General features: G+C 37.6%; 1 protein-coding gene across 1 annotated transcript in view; it reads right to left on the bottom strand.

The window, feature by feature from the left end:
• Positions 1-927: 927 nt before the first annotated feature.
• The window catches only part of kcnj3b (potassium inwardly rectifying channel subfamily J member 3b), an 18,573-nt gene continuing 5,261 nt past the window's right edge, over positions 928-14,239 (bottom strand). Inside the window, exon 3 of the mRNA XM_073851823.1 lies at positions 928-4,229. Coding sequence (XP_073707924.1) covers positions 3,511-4,229 — 719 coding nt within the window. The 3' untranslated portion in view covers positions 928-3,510. The remainder of the gene's footprint in view (positions 4,230-14,239) is intronic.

A 14,239-nucleotide genomic window follows, 5' to 3' on the forward strand; every position in this document is an offset into this window, starting at 1 on the left:
AAACGTGCATGTGCTGTGTATGTGTGTGTGTATATATATATATATATATATATATTAGTGGTGGGCCGTTATCGGCGTTAACGTGCTGTGTTAACGTGAGACTCTTATCGGGCGATAAAAAAAATATCGCCGTTAATCTATTCTCAAAGTTGGGTTGGGAGCTGGGTCTAAACTACGCAAGATATGATGACTTTCACCTTGATATTTTAGCGCGGATGACGTATACCTAGTCGAATTGCACTGTAGGGGGCGAGAACGAGTCTTCAACTTCTGTGAAATTACCACATCAAATGAGACGTGCAAACATGGATGCAGCTATGAAGCCGCTTCAGGGCAGGTGCGTTGCTAGACCCTTTTTACTGGGGCACGTGCCCCAGTGAAAATCTGCTGTGCCCCAGTAAAATCTCAAGTTTGAGTTATAATTTACTTGGATAATCCCGAAATAAAGACATTAAACTATATGCAACAACTGAATTGACGCTTCTAAAAGCAACGCAGTTTAATGGAAGACTATGCACGCAGAAATCCATGCCCGTGCGCGTCTGTGTATTTAACGGCAACGCGCACGTTGTGCAGCCTTTTGCGCAGAAGTACTTGGTTACACAAGTTTGTATAGGTAATTATGTTGTAAATGCAGTTTGTGATGCATTTTGGAAACAGGAGAGCGCCTGATCTAATGCGCCACCTGGCCCGTTCTCGAAGACTTACTTTTAGTCATTATTTGGGTAGCACACATATTCTGAATGCCTTCATCAGAATTCAAATTAGCCATTTTAATCTAGATTAATTCCAAGATTTAATCTAGATTAATCTAGATTAAAAAAAAATATCTATGCCCACCCCTAATATATTTACACATATATAAATTTATATTTATATGTGACCCTGGACCACAAAACCAGTCTTAAGTATCATGGGTATATTTGTAGCAATAGCCAAACATACATTGTATGGGTCAAAATGATACATTTTTCTTTTATGCCAAAAATCATTACGATATTAAGTAAAGATCATGTTCCAATTCCGTAAATTTCCTACCGTAAATATATCACAACTTAATTTTTGATTAGTAATATTCATTGCTTTATTTGGACAACTTTAAAGGTGATTTTCTCAATATTTAGATTTTTTTTGGCACCCTCAGATTCCAGATATTTAAATAGTTGTATCTCATCCAAATATTGTTCTATCCTAACAAAGATGCATAAATGCCAAAATTTACCCTTATGACTGGTTTTGTGGTCCAGGGTCACATATATGATTTATATTATATATAAATTTAGATTATATATAAATATGTTACATTTATTTCTTAAATATATATATATTTTGGATGTGATTAATTGATTTGACAGTACTAATATCAATATCTCATACAAACTCGATATACCCCCAGCACTAAAGAGTACTTTTTAAAAAAAATGCATCTATTATCTTAACATCTATTTAGCATGTGGTAAACTGTCTTGTTATTACATAACTGCAGTGATGATTAAAAGCACTTGGAACTTTTTTTTTTAAGCTTTCTCTGCACAGAAAATGAATGTTCTTTCATAGAAATAGAATAGAATTCTCAGGGTATTTGAAGCAATCTAACCAAAGAGCAGCATCGGGCAGCAAGCTGCCAGTCATCCACACAGCTGGGTCAAACCAGATCAAACTGCTTTATTTGTGGGAAAGACCTCTGCCAATACCAAGGAGCTTATATGTGTCGAACATGGGCAAGTCCACCCATCGCTTTGATTCATTTTGGACTTATTTGGTGATGATGGATCAGGTGGAGGTTTATCCTTCAGTAGTTTCCTTTCATAATAGACTTGTTACACATCACAGCACATTTATTACAGTATTATAAACCAATCTGCCATTCTAATATTTGTCAGAAGTAGAATAAAATGTATTGATAGAAACACAATTCGAAAACTAAAACCATTTAACATTAACATAAGATACGAGATTGTTCCAGTCAGATGTTCCACTGCAATTTATAATCTTATTGCTTCGGTTTTCAAAACACAAGAGTTAAACAAAGCCATAACAATGTTGACAAGGTCTTATCTATAAAGGATATTAAAACAGATATACACATCCATTGTGCTCTTTTCTGTCTTTGATGGCTTTCCCCCCACATTTATCCGTCATACCCATCGCAATACTCAAGTCATTCAGGTCAGGAAAATATTTGAACATTTCAACTAAGTTTAAACTTCGAAACGGAGAACAGCAGGAAACAATCATTGACAAAACATCATATATAAAGTCAGAGCCAAATGTGAAATACTGTGAGAAAGTCAACCATATCTCATGACAAAAACGTACCTATGGGAACGTTTTTACAAGACACGAAATACGTACCACCATTTACGTTTCTGACATATTCAATGCAAAATGTCCACTGAGTGGCGCTAAGAGAGTTTTCGTTTCGCTTCGTTTTCGCACAACACCTAAACCTACCCGATAGTATGAACAAAAGTGATTGTGAAAAATGCAATCGCAAGCATTCCGTTTTAGCTTGTTTTTCGATCTCTCATCTTTCAGCGTTCATCGTGCGTCATGTTTTTTACAGGATTCGTACCCAAGGATTCTGCATCCTAAGTCCAATTCCGTGCCGGCTAAGCTACCTAAGCAAGCTTGCTACGTTCGGAAAGCTAAACATATGGATTTGTAATCATAACTGTGAACAAAAACGATAACAAGTGCTTTCCGTTTTACCACCTCCAGTGTTAATTTCTGGAAACTGCAGTGATATGTACTTATTGGTATGTATTTCGCGGCTTGTGACAAAGTTCCCACAGGTACGTTTTCGTCATGAGATCAGGTAGGAGAAAGCCTTATTCTTCCACAAATAGCTCATAAAAGCTTTAAAAACGAACAATGTTTGGTATTTTACATTTGGCTCGTTATATTTAAGGCTTATTCTTTGACGTGAGATAATCTGGCTTGACTATGAAATGATAGATCATGCAATAGATTTAAAAAACAAGAACAAAACCTGAGTCGGTTCATTCGAAAATTTGTTGCTTTCCATAAATGCACAGCGCCCATGAAGTCTAAAGACCACAGTAACTAATCTCTCAGTGTGTTATTGTGAACCACAATAACCAATCCGCCGATTAAAAAAAACAAATGGCGAACTCAGGTTATAGCCATTGGCTTCTTTAGAAACATTAGTTACCATGGGTTATCATTGCATTCTGATAATCATATTGATAGTTTGAGATGTACATAATATAGGCAAGCCCTCAAAACAAGTTTGGCTATTAGGCTAATATAAAAGAGATATACTGAATATTCATTAAATAGTGTTAAATATTATTATATTATCTGCACTGCTGAAAATGAATTCTCCTTTCATGCTGTTTGTGGTAAAAACATGCCAGATTGTGCAGAGGATTAGCATTAATCTAATATTTTATCCATATATAAATTGCTATAAGTATAGATTGTCCATTTTTACTCAATTTCCAAGGAGGTAAATGGGCAAAACGTGGTGTATACATATCAGTCAGTTTATCTTAAACTCAAGCCTGTGAACCTCTCCGAATTCATTTTTCTCAGTTTGGGAGGCAGGTGGCCATCCATGCGTCCTCCGATTCCGCCCACCCCGACCCCTCCAGCCAACCTTTGCAGTTTCGGCGGCAGATCTGTCACTGATTGGCTGATGGGTTCAGCCCCGCCCACCAAGCCCAGCTTGGGAGCCAGTCTGTCCTCATTAGGGCACAGCATAGAACTGATTGGCTGAAGCCTCTCTTCAGCCACGCCTGGGGCCGAGCTGATTCGCTGGAGTTTGACTGGCAGGTCACCCAGGTTGTAGGTGATCTCTGAACTCATGCGCAGAAGCTTGCGAGGCATTCCGTCCCGGATGGGGACCTCCCGTCCCGTAAGCTTCTGAAGTTTGGCCGGCAGTTTAGTGGTTGGCATGGGAGTTGCTATATTAATGGAGCCAGTTTCAGCATCGCTTTGAAGCTCCAGACCTTCAAGAGTGCTGCTGCCCTCCGTCACCCCACCTGCGCTGTGGCACAGAGAGGGCGCCGTCAGAGGCGAGGACAGGAGCAAACTCTCCTCCTGTTCTTTAACGCTGTGCGGAGGTGTTGGAACCTCAAATGTGCCATGAAACTGTGAATAGTCGACCTTGAAGAAACCCTCCTCCAGAGAAATTACCGGGAAGAATCGGTGACCCCATAGAACCTCGTCCTCCGTGTATGAAGTACGAGCCTGGCATGTCATACCTAGGATGATACAAGAAACAAATGAATTTAATTAACAAAGATGACGGTGCAGGTTATTAATAAAAATCTGCATCAAGCTTTCTGCAACAGCAAATATGTTTCAGCGGAGTGTACTATGCAACAATGCTTGGGTGACTAAAACTAATAGATGCATTACTGACAGAGTGTGCGTACACACACACACACGAGAGCATTTACTGTTGAGCAACACCCACGGGAACGTCTGTTCACGGTCCATTTGGTTGCATGAAAACAAGAGCTTTATCTGTGGGAAATTCATTAGATCTGTGTATCACCCACACCAGCGAACATCCCTCCTTAATTAAAGTGTGCAAAGCCTCCACTATAAAGAGCTCATTTTATGAACCCCCTAACAAGCCATGGATTTGATACACAGTGTTCTACATCAGTCAATAGCAAAGAATGTAAGATAAGATAATTGCCCACTGAAAAGCAACACCAAGTACTCTTGATGACACAAGAAGATGGTCTTCTAAAAAAACTAGCATCCGCATCTTCATGTCTCTTTGTAGGAGTGTGTTTCTTTGTCTACCTCTGTGCCTCAGTGCAGTAGAGGCCAAAAGAGAGGAGATTTGAGATGTTTGCAAGAGAGATACTGTTGAGGACTTTGTTCTATACAGGGATTTGAGCAGCTGGATGAAGGTGCTTAGAAAGCGTTGGGACCTCTGTGCCGTTCTCCCGTCAGAAAGAAGCAGACGTGTTCTAAAAAAGAGACGGTTGCCGAGTGCACATTATAATAAACCTCCGACCTAAATATAAAACCCCAGCAAGACAAAACATACATTATACATTTTTGAAAATCAAGATCGTTCTTTTTTTTCTCACGCTGCCGCCTACGACCATTGCACACCTACACACTCTCACACACACAAACACAGGCACGTTATCCTCCCTTACTACAGTAAAAAAAAAATCCCTGCTTTCCGAGCTGACAAATCCTGGGCTTAGCAGTATAACATAATATTATTCATCTTATGAAATATTTAACAGGCTTTCTGCTGTTTGCTGGGAGAGGGGAAGGTAAGGTCTCTGCTGGAGTTGAAATCTGGTCTGGCTCACTGCGATTTCGGCTTACATAACCATTCCATATTCTTCCATTACGACAAATTTCATTTCTGCGTTTGGGAGGAACGTTCGCGCACATTAGCTTCCACCAGAAAAAAAAATGGTACCGCTACACTTCAACATCTGACAGTTATGAGAACAATTTATATTTCCAAGAGGGATAATCTGTTTCTATGGTGACCGTCATCAAGTGTTCGGTTCCATTGCCACAGAGGTGCTCTGCCTGACCTGTTTCTGTCATCTCTGTCTTTCTCTTTTTCACTCACTCCCTCTCCGTCATTTTCCCCTACTCGCTCCACATTCCCTCCTGTCCATTTTAGTGTCTCTTCCTAACACACCTATAGCACTAACCATCATTATCATCACGACTCCCTATCTCACACTCTCCCTTTCTCTCTTGTTGTCTCTCTCTCTGTGGTGTGAGATAACTGTAAACTCTACTATCTGGCTGCTCTGAACGGTAATTGACCATGCAGCTGGGCCCAATTCTCTCCTGTATCTCGCTGACACACAGTGTGTGGTCCTGAGGGGATGAAGCAGTGCCTCCCTTTTGATTTGCTGAGGCCCCTTGGGATGGTTGCGCCGAGCTGCCCTGTTTACTCGCACTGCTGAAAGCATAAGAAATAAAACTGGAATTGGCCTGAAACCACAGGCCAAGTACTAAAAATAAAAAGTCAATGAGTAATGCCAATACATTTTTCTTCCAAGGATAAATAGTTAATATTCAATGCTACTTACTCACAATTCAATCTGTCTCAGTGTTATTTGAGACACTGTTATATCTATATACAAACTAAACACAGTGCTAGACAAGACGAGTGGTTGAGGTTAAAAAATATATAAATTGTATTTTTTTTTTTAGGAAATAACCGATCATTTCGCTAGATAAGACTCTTCTTTCTCGGCTGGGGTCATTTAGAGCGCTTTTAAGCTGCATTTAAACTGCATTTTGAAACTCGTGGGCACCATAGAAGTCCACTATATGGAGAGAAATCCTGAAATGTTTTCCTCAAAAACCAATTACTTTACGACTGAAGAAAGAAAGACATGAACATCTTGGATGACAAGGGGGTGAGTACATTATCTGTAAATTTTTGTTCTGGAAGTAAACTACTACTTTAAAGCACACAAAAATATTACTGTTGCTATGTCCGACAAAAATGTTGCTTTCATACAACACATGTTCTCAGGCAGTGAACAATACATTGCAAAAAAAGAGGAAACTGACAACAACACAATTCTTTCCATATAATGGACTTCTATGGTGCCCCATAGTTTGAAATGCAGTTGCAACTTCAAAGGGCTATAAACGATCCTAGCCAAGGAAGAAGGGTCTCATCTAGTGAAACAATTGGTTATTTTTTTAAAATTTGCATCTAATTTTTTCCTCCAACTTCAAAATCATCCTACATTGCTGCAGAAACATCGACCCAGTGTTTACAAAGTAAACATGCAAAGAAGGTCAAACACCCTTTACAAAAAGGTAAAACAGCGATGTAGGACAATTTTGAAGTTGGAGGAGAAAATGAGATGGGAGTTTTTTCAATATACCCTAACTGTCATAAACTGGAATACAAAGAGTTCACGCAGAGGTAGACAAGATGAGCGTTTGAGGTTAAAAAATTTATAAATTGTTTACATTTTTCAGAAAATAACCGATCGGTTTGCTAAATAAGACCCTTATTCCTAGGCTGAGATCATTTAGAGCTGCATTTAAGCTGCATTTTGGAAGTTCAAACTCGGGGGCACCATAGAAGTCCATTATATGGAGAGAAATCCTGAAATGTTTTCCTAAAAAAACTATCTCTTTACAATCTTGGATGACAAGAGTGTGAGTACATTTTTGTTCTGGAAGTGAACTACTCCTTTAAAGCACGAAAAAAACATGAATTAACATCAGAACATATTTTTCAACCGTGGAAAAACGTCAATGCACACAATTTCTCAAGTTTAAAGGAACACTCCACTTTTTTTGGAAATAGGCTCATTCTCCAACTCCCCCCGAGTTAATAAGTTAAGTTTTACCGTTTTGAAATCCATTCAGCCGTTTTCCTTTTCTGGTGATATCACTTTTAGCATAGCTTAGCATAGATCATTGAATCCTATTAGACCAATAGCATCACGTTCAAAAATGACCAACGAGTTTTGATATTTGTCCTATTTAAAACTTGACTCTTCTGTAGTTATATCGTGTACTAATACCGGCAGAAGATGTAAAGTTGTGATTTTCTAGGCCAATAAGACTAGGAACTACACTCCCATTCCGATGTAATAGTCAAGGAACTTATTAACTCGGGGAAAGTTGGAGAATGAGCCTATATCCAAAAAAAGTGGAGTGTTCCTTTAAGTCCACCGAAGTTAATCTACTCTCTTGTCCGAATTGTTTTTTGGACAGAATGGCAGATTTGGCATTATGATTGGTCAGACTGCCTGTCAATCAAGCTGTCCTGGCTCTTCCAAGCTTTATAATGGAAATAAATGGCTGTGGAGATTTTGAAGCCCAATAAAGGGTATCCATCCATCATAAAAAGTACTCCACACATCTCCAGTTGTTTAATAAAGGGCTTCTGAGGTGAATCGATGCGTTTATGTAAGAAAAATATCCATATTTAAAACTATAAAATGTAATCTCTAGCGTGTATATGTGAGAAGGCAAAACAAAACACCAGTCACTAATCAGATGTACAAAACGAAGATTTGTAAAGAAAAATATCGGGGGATTTCGATATAAGGTTTTCCTTTGCTGTAAACAAACCTTAGCTACTGTATTCTCACCGGAGCTTCCGCTACAAATACATCCTACATCAGTTAGCAGAAGCTAGAGATTACGTTTATAAATGTTTAAATATGGACATTTTTCTTACACAAACACTTTGATTTATTGCAAGGCCTTTATTAATCTCCTGAACCCGTGTGGAGTACTTTTTATGGTGAATGGATGCACTATTGGACTTCAAAATCTCAACACCCATTCACTGCCATTATAAAGCTTGAAAGAGGCAGCACATTTTTTAATATAACTCCAATTGTATTCATCTGAAAGAAGGAAGTCATATACACCTAGGATGACTTGAGGGTAATTTTCATTTTTGGGTGAACTATCCCTTTAAACTAAATGAAAATTAGTTTCTTGGCCAACTTGCTGAAATAAAACAGATTGTATTTTATTTAATTTCAGTTAATGTTGATTTTATTTGAAGAAACTAAATAGGCTTTAGTTCTACATAATTATAATAACCCTAATTTAACAGCAGGCACAATTTAGTAGCAATAACTGCCTTATCAGGGATCTGATAAAATGTAACAAAAAAGCAGTCACTAATACTACAATAATTCAATAAATAATACTGTTCAAAAGGCACATATTTGAGATGTTTTATCTTATTTACATCCTATTTAAATGTTGAAACTGTTCTGTCACACAGGCTTACAGAGAAGTGTACAGACTGCATTTAATCGAAACTGTCTGACACCACAATCTTAGCGTCAGGCAAATTTGTGTCAAAACAATCTTCAATCTCATTATTTACTATTTATTATTTTATTTTTTGTGTAGATACATTGGGAAACTAGTTTGAGAAAAAGCCATAAAGTTTGAAATTGAAAATCGGAGAAAGAACACTTTAAGATGTCATTTGCATGACAGGGATAAGTAACTGGAAGCTCTCCACACGGCAAAATAATCTATTATTTGTCTTTTTTATTCACGAAAATATCAACATATTCTTGAAACAATATGCATTTATTTGCTAATTATAATTTGCATAAGATATTCATACTTCAGGGATTGTATTTTGAATATATTTTAGCTAGATAAATAACCCTGATCTATGTCTGAGTGATTTTTAAATTGCTTTCAACAAGTTTTACATTAGCTACTTTTTCCAAGCAGTGACAGTTATAGATAAGTGAACATTCTTGCTTCAGGAAATTAGTGAAAAACAAAAATAAAAGGTTCAATAGCTTTAAAAGCAAAAATGCTTTGTTTCTTGAAATAAGGGTACCTAAATGTTGTTGTTAAAAATCCTAAAATCAATATAAAAATGCTAATGGGATGAATAAATGTTACTTGAACTAAGAAAAAAATTAATGGATCATAATAATGGAACACTTGATAGAAATCATTTCAAATTTGGCTGGATTACGTACACTCCTCTGAAATGCAGTCTTGTGTGGTCTCATATCAAACAATGCTTTAATTACACATTATAGTTTTAATTCACCATGTCATTACCAGCATCTCTTCAGCTCAGCTGGCAGAACATACTGTTAACAATGCAGAGGTCAAATGTTTGATTCCCTGGAAACACATCTACTAAGAAAATATATCTCCTAAATGCATTTTAGGTTGAATTGAATATATATATTTTAATTGTTTTTAGATAAAAAATAAAAGTCAAGGGTCAGACAAGTGCAAGTGCTTTTGTGTAGTTATTTGAGATTATTTGAGTTTAAATCAGGGTTATTAACTCTTTTGAGGAAGCAATTTTAATACAGTCTGCACTAAAATTGCTTAATATTCAAATTTCATTAATATTCCTAGCAGCTATAATTATGTTAGTTCCAAGTAATTTTTTTCCTAACACATTCTGTTTTTGCTTACTATCAGGAATATTTTTGCTATATTTGAGACATGCATTTTTGCAGTGTAATGTGAAAAGATGTAAATAATTTGACAGATGTGAATGCTGGCACAGCTGTCATGTTTATCTCTGAGGGCAATGGATGGCTCTGGGCTGTTCCTCTGAGACTCCTTGGCCTTGAAGTTGCTTGAAAGAAATTAATGTATTAATGTCTAAATCTTCCTCCTGCCACATTGTGAGATTCATATAGAGGAGGCTGGGATTAGTTGTCACACTTGTTACTCCAGAGTCCATTTCTGTATCGGAACACACCTTACATTTTCAGCTACAAAAAAGCTATTTCCACTGTGATTGTCCAAGAAGAAAGATACAGTTCGCTGAACACATCTTTAAGTGACAACATGCTATAATAGCAGTGCAGAGGTACAAAAATGTGTAAAAAAAAATTGTACCTTTAGGTCTACAACAGCTTGTCGCTGAGGGAGTATTTTTCAAAGGCATATCTTTGTACCCTTTTATCCCTAAAAGGTTCATTCTAGTAACGTAATCATGTATTTTAGTACTCTAAGGTACTAATAACACCTTTTAGGAGTAGGTAAGTTACAAAGCTGTCCTTCTAAAGATAACATATCATGAAAATCTGACTTTTTCCATGTTTGAGTGCTATAATCAGTCCCCGGTGAATATACCAACCCAGAAAATGTGAAAAAGGACAACCCACTAACTTTATTTTGGTAAGCCTTTTTCTGTCAGATTTTGTTCCTCCTTGACGTGGTAAGGGGATCTTATTATAATAGTACCGGCGCTTAAACTGCACATTACCACCCACGACGCTGCCATTTTGTTTTCGTAAGAGACAACTGTGTACTAGTTCCAAAACCACAGCAAAAGTTTAAGCAAAGCATGCTAACTGTTCTGTCGTTGGCTGCACAGACAAGCACAGTACACTATTTAGAGTCCCTCAGAGGAGACATAAAAGCAGTGGATTTATTGATTTATTTACTGTATATTACCCTGCTGCCACAGATATTCTCCTACACAGACATAACTGACTGTTGTGTGTTTTTAACATAAACTAACAATAAGACATGAAAGAGAACTTAGTTTAGTACTCACATGCAGTGTGCACTTTGGATGTGTGCACTCAGAAAACCCTGTATCAGAAGTCTAAACTAATATGGTTTAAAACACATGATTTCAGCGCGATATACATGATAATCAAAACCAAACATGTTTTTTAGCAGAGTATCTGAGGTATGAGCTGTAAAGGCAGAGAGATCTGAAAACCACGCCCACCGGGGGGTAAAACAATCCAACGCTCTCCATTGACTTTGTATTGCGGGAAGCTGCCTCCTTGTCATTTCTGACTTATAACAAAAATCAGAACATAATGTCTAAAAGCCTCTATGTGACAAGTTGAACAGTAAACAAGCCGAAAAAACACAGAACTAGGTTTTTATAAGCTGTCGACCTAAAAAACAAGCGTTTAAGGACGTGGCCTAAATGCGCTCTGTCTCTATTCTGGAAAAGAGGGGCGGGGCGCAGCAGCTTATTTGCATTTAAAGAGACAGTGTGTTTCTGCTTCCACTCAAAACGGCCATTTTCAAAATGATATTATAAATGATCTGTGGGATAGTTTGTACGGTGGCCGACAGAGGCCAACGCGCTGCAAACAAGAAAACACATGCAAACAGAAAAAAACGACAACAAATAAAGAAAACATCTTCATCAGTTTGACAACACAGGCGCTGCAAATCCTCGCAACGCAAACACAAATGCGGAAACGCGCTGCAAATTCTCACAACACAACCAAACTCAGAAACGCGCTGCGAACACACGAGGGCGCTGCAAACTAACAAACGCGCTGCATATAGCACGGTCCACAACGGAAATGTTTCAGGGGGACCTCAAAAAGTGACGAACTCATCTGGGACCTGATTATTTATATCACTATATTACCTGATTATTTATATCACTATCACCTTTAAGTGATACTATACTATCACTAAAAGGCGATAGTTCACCGATAACACCTCTGCTCTGACCAACAGCCACTGAAAAAATAATCAGGTCCCAGATGAGTTCGTCACTTTTTGAGGTCCCCTTGAAACATTTCCGTTGTGGACCGTGCTATATGCAGCGCGTTTGTGTGTTCGCAGCGCCTCCGTGTGTTCGCAGCGCGTTTCTGAGTTTGGTTGTGTTGTGAGAATTTGCAGCGCGTTTCCGTATTTGTGTTTGCGTTGCGAGGATTTGCAGCGCCTGTGTTGTCAAACTGATGAAGATGTTTTCTTAATTTGTTGTCGTTTTTTCTGTTTGCATGTGTTTTCTTGTTTGCAGCACGTTGGCCTCTGTCGGCCACCGTAAGTTTGAGCTGAAGTTTCACAGACACATTCTGGACACCTAAGACTTACACTACATATTGTAAAAAGTAGGGATGCACCGAAATGAAAATTCTTAGCTGAAGTTGAACAAAATTACACACTGGGCCGAAGGCCGATTACAGAAAACGATTTTTTGTGTTTTTTTTTTCCCCCATGTATTTTGCCCATTTTTTCCCCCATTGCATAAATTAAATTTCCTTTTTACAGTTTTGCCTTGCTTTTCAAAGAAAAAAAAAATCAATTACAAAACAACTGAACATTTTTATCATTCTAATAGACATTATACACAACCAACAAAGTGCAATTTAACTTTAAAATTAATAAGTTAGTAAAAATAATATTCTTTGGCCATTTTTAAGACCCCCTTCTTGAATCAGGCATTTGTTTTTATTGTACAAATAAATGCAGCCTTGCTGAGCAAAAGAGAATGTCATAATAAATGTATTAATAGAGCTGTTGTAATGATTGTTATCATTATTTTTGTGTTACATTTTTATTTTAACTTACAGAACAACAGTAAAATTACAATACTAACATTTATGAATGTTGACTAATGATTTTGGCGGAAAGCCGCAAGAAGACTTCAGTACTACTTTTTACTAAAGCAGCAGATTCTTGAATGATTCTCATCACGCAGATTTCCCTCGCACTTTGGACTTTGAAATCTGGCTAAGGAGCTCATGCAGCGCTGTCAGAATAAATTCAATTCATGCGTGTATTAGACAACATAACGTTCTGTAGTTTATTTACTAATGGTTTAAGGCCATTTTGTGATTTCAATCATCATACAGTAACCAGCAACAACCACACCCTTCTCCTCTGATGAAAGACATGTGATGCGATACTAAACAGTCTCGTGCTGTCGGTGCTTGTAATGATTTTTGCGTCTTTCTCTGACAGTTTCAAATGCTTCCACACTGCCGACATGTTTGCTGCATTAGTGCGCACCTCTATTTGATCGTGTCACATCATTGTTCGGTAAAATTTATTTGGCCTTTTCCTAGTAAAAAGAGACTTAATCTGTCTTCTTTAAGGGTACTACATCAGTGACATGCTGAGGTACTTCCTAAGGTTTCCTAATTTTGCACGTTTTTTTTTTTTCTGACAGTGTGGGCTGTTATCACAATTGATACCTGCCATTTAAAAGCTATTACTGGCTATTTAATGGCGTTTCAGGTAAATTTAGAATGTACAACAATTCATGAAACATCAAAAATATTAAAGGTCACACACACTATCTACCAACTATCAAGCCACTGTTTTTGCCAGCAGACCAAACTGTAATTGGAATGCATTTAGACATAAAGCATATCTGACAACTTATCCCAATAAAAATGTGACAAGCTGCTAACCTCATGCTTATGAAAGCATTACTCAACTGCTTTAAATCTTCTTTGATTATATAATTGATCTTTCATCTTAATTCATGCCACTGTAGGTATTTTTTTTTTTTTAAGATTTATTTTTTGGCATTTTTGCCTTTATTATGATAGGACAGATCAGACATGACAGGAAGCGAAGAGGGAGAGAGATGGGGGGCGGGATTGGGAAAGGTCCTTGAGTCGGGATTCGAAGACGGGACGCCCGGAGCGCAACGGCGCTGTATGTCGGCGCGCTGGCCACAAGGCTATCGGCGCAGACATGCCACTGTAGTTTTATGTTGTGTCATTTTACAGAATTGCAGCTATTACAGAAATGTGAAATATTGTCCTTTTTGTTTGAAAGACAGAAATCACAAAAAATGACTCCAAATTAAAGGAATAGTTCTGCCTGAAATTACATTTTTTGAATAAATGTATTAACGCTCAGACCATCCAGAATGGAAATTAGTTTTTTTACTCATCAAAACAGATTTAGAGAAATTTTGCATTACATCCAGCCTGATCTCATGGCAAAAACGTACCTTTGTAAACTTTTCTTCAAGACGCAAAACACCGCCATGTACCTTTCGTGACATATT

Source organism: Garra rufa, chromosome 12 (genome assembly GCF_049309525.1).
Source record: "Garra rufa chromosome 12, GarRuf1.0, whole genome shotgun sequence".
In the NCBI taxonomy this organism is placed as follows: Eukaryota; Metazoa; Chordata; class Actinopteri; order Cypriniformes; family Cyprinidae; genus Garra; species Garra rufa.